Here is a 2,500-nt window from a genome sequence, read left to right as displayed (position 1 = left end):
TTACTATTATTATCTTTATTACTTTATCTTTGTTTTTGTTCTATGCGTTATCATTATTATTATCATCGCCATCATCATTATTATCTTTATAATGTTGTTGACATTATCCTCATTACTATCATTATCATTATTATCATTATTATTATCATTGTCATTATTATCATTGTTATAATTTTGTTGCCATTATCGTTATTACTATTATTATCTTTATTACTTTATCTTTGTTTTTGTTCTTTCTGTTGTTGTTGTTGTTATTGTTGTTGTCATTATAATAATAATGATAATAATAATAATTATTATTACTATTAATATTATCATTATTATTATTATTATCATTATTATTATTATCATTATTATTATCATCATTATTATCATTATTATTATTATTGTTGTTGTTTTTGCTGTTATCATTATCATTATCATTAGTAGTAGTAGTAGTAGTAGTATTGTGATCATTAATACTATCATTAATATTATTATTTTTATTATTATTATTATCATTATTATTATTATTATTATCATTATCATCATTATTATCATTATCATTATATTATTATTATTATTATTATTATCATTATTATTATTATTATTATCATTATTATTATTATTATTATTATTATCATCATCATCATTATTATAATGTTGTTATTATCATCATTACCATTATTATTACTGTTATCGTTATTAATATTATTATCATTATTGTTATTACTATTATCATCTTAAAGTCAAATTATGAGTCTGTATCTATTTTTCTCTTTCTTTTTTCCAATCTATTCATACATATCTATTCATCCAGATCTGTTTTTTAACCTTAATGCCTGATTGAGATAAGCAGATAGATAGAGGGGAAATGAGGGAGGAAGAGAGAGAGAAAAAAGAGAGAATCCTGATATTAAAGTTACAAAACTCTTCCTTATTTTTAGAACGTAGGTAGATTTACTTATTTTTACTGGATATTTTAAGAAAACAGGTTATTAGAGTACCCGAGAAAAGTTATTTAAGGTTTGTAACTTTATTGTAATTCTTTAAGACTGGACATATTCCAGTGCAATGGTAGATGTGCAAGAACGTTTGATATGACATTTTACTCCTTGGGTGAAAGTACACATGCACGACATGTATGTGACATTGCATGCATGTGTAATAACAGCGTTTTGATAAGAGAAAATTATTAAAGTAAAATTCAATCTCATAATATATGCTTCCGTAGTGTTGTGGCTAGCACGGTCACCTCTTACGCGACAGACTCAGGTTCGATCCCCGACGGAGACGAAGTACGAAAAGCTCTTGTGTGAATTTCTGTTTGAGGGAAAGAGGTTATATTGTCATTTTGTCTTGTTTAGCGTTATTTTCGTTCCACTATGTCCACTTCAGATAAGAAACACGAACTCACAGAAGAGAAGCAAAGGTCTGTTTGGAATGAGATCCGATTTAGTATAATCATGGTTGCAGAGTTATTATCATTATTGTTTTTAGCTTGATTTTTATCATAATTATCTTTATCTATTGTTCCGTAGTTACAATCATCATCATCATCCTCATCCCCATCATTCTCTCTTTCCCTCTCCTGCTCTCCCTCTCTCTCTGAAGGCGACGGCGAGGGAAGGGTCTCGGCAACATTTCAGAATTTCTGCAACATCCTCCATCGAGGGCGTGGTAGCCGAGTGGTTAGGGCATCGGATTGGTTTCGGAAAATAAATAAGTGACACGTCTTGAGTTAGAAAACAAACACACAAAGGTGCCCAAACAGTTCAAAGTCAAATCGTTATTGCAATTCTCACGTCGGTCAAAGTAGCTGACGAGCCATCTGCTTAGAGACCGTATTTCCTCCTCAACTGCTCTTTCAAACAGTAATCCTCGCAAATATTTCTCACCAAAATAAGCTATTTTAGTGAAAGACAATGCAGAATGAGGTTTTATTTTGACGTCCTACAGTGAAACATGAAACAATGGTTGATTTTTTATTGGACAATCATGAATTGCACATGGCCCACACGCACTCACATAAGTACAACCACATACACACAAATCCATACCAGGGGAAAACTGACTGCTTGGTTTTATTCCAGAAGGGCGCTTTCCATGTCCTTCAGATTGGCAATCTAATTATTATTTTTTATTATCGTGCTATTGCTTATTACCATCACCACTCATTATTTTCATCATTATCGAATCATCATCGTCATATAACTATTATCAGTAACGTATAATCTCACACACACGCACACAAACGAGCGCACCGACACATGTTGCATAAACCCTATCCTAACCCATTCCTATTGCCCCTCGACACCGTGGCCGAGAGGGTAAGGGCGCCAGATTCGAAACCCGCGATCACGAGTTCGAATCTACAAATGGGAGCCAAAAGTGCTCCCTCTGATTGCAACCTCGCCCGGGGCTGAAAGACATGAAAAGCCCGGGGCACAAAAAATACAAGTCTGCCGGTTGCAGTCAGTTTTTCCCTGTACTGCATTTTTATGTGTGTATGTATGTATGT

General features: G+C 32.6%; 1 protein-coding gene across 1 annotated transcript in view; it reads left to right on the top strand.

Annotated features, from left to right (window-relative positions):
• The window catches only part of LOC138860235 (uncharacterized), a 23,499-nt gene extending 22,201 nt beyond the window's left edge, over positions 1–1,298 (top strand). The window contains exons 5-6 of the mRNA XM_070117434.1: positions 927–929; positions 1,214–1,298. Of these exons, the coding sequence (XP_069973535.1) occupies positions 927–929; positions 1,214–1,298 (88 nt within the window). The remainder of the gene's footprint in view (positions 1–926; positions 930–1,213) is intronic.
• The last annotated feature ends 1,202 nt before the right edge of the window (positions 1,299–2,500 follow it).

Source organism: Penaeus vannamei, chromosome 40 (assembly GCF_042767895.1).
Source record: "Penaeus vannamei isolate JL-2024 chromosome 40, ASM4276789v1, whole genome shotgun sequence".
Classification (NCBI taxonomy): domain Eukaryota; kingdom Metazoa; phylum Arthropoda; class Malacostraca; order Decapoda; family Penaeidae; genus Penaeus; species Penaeus vannamei.
Note: the sequence above shows the minus strand (reverse complement) of the source record. Positions and strands in the feature narration are given on the sequence as shown.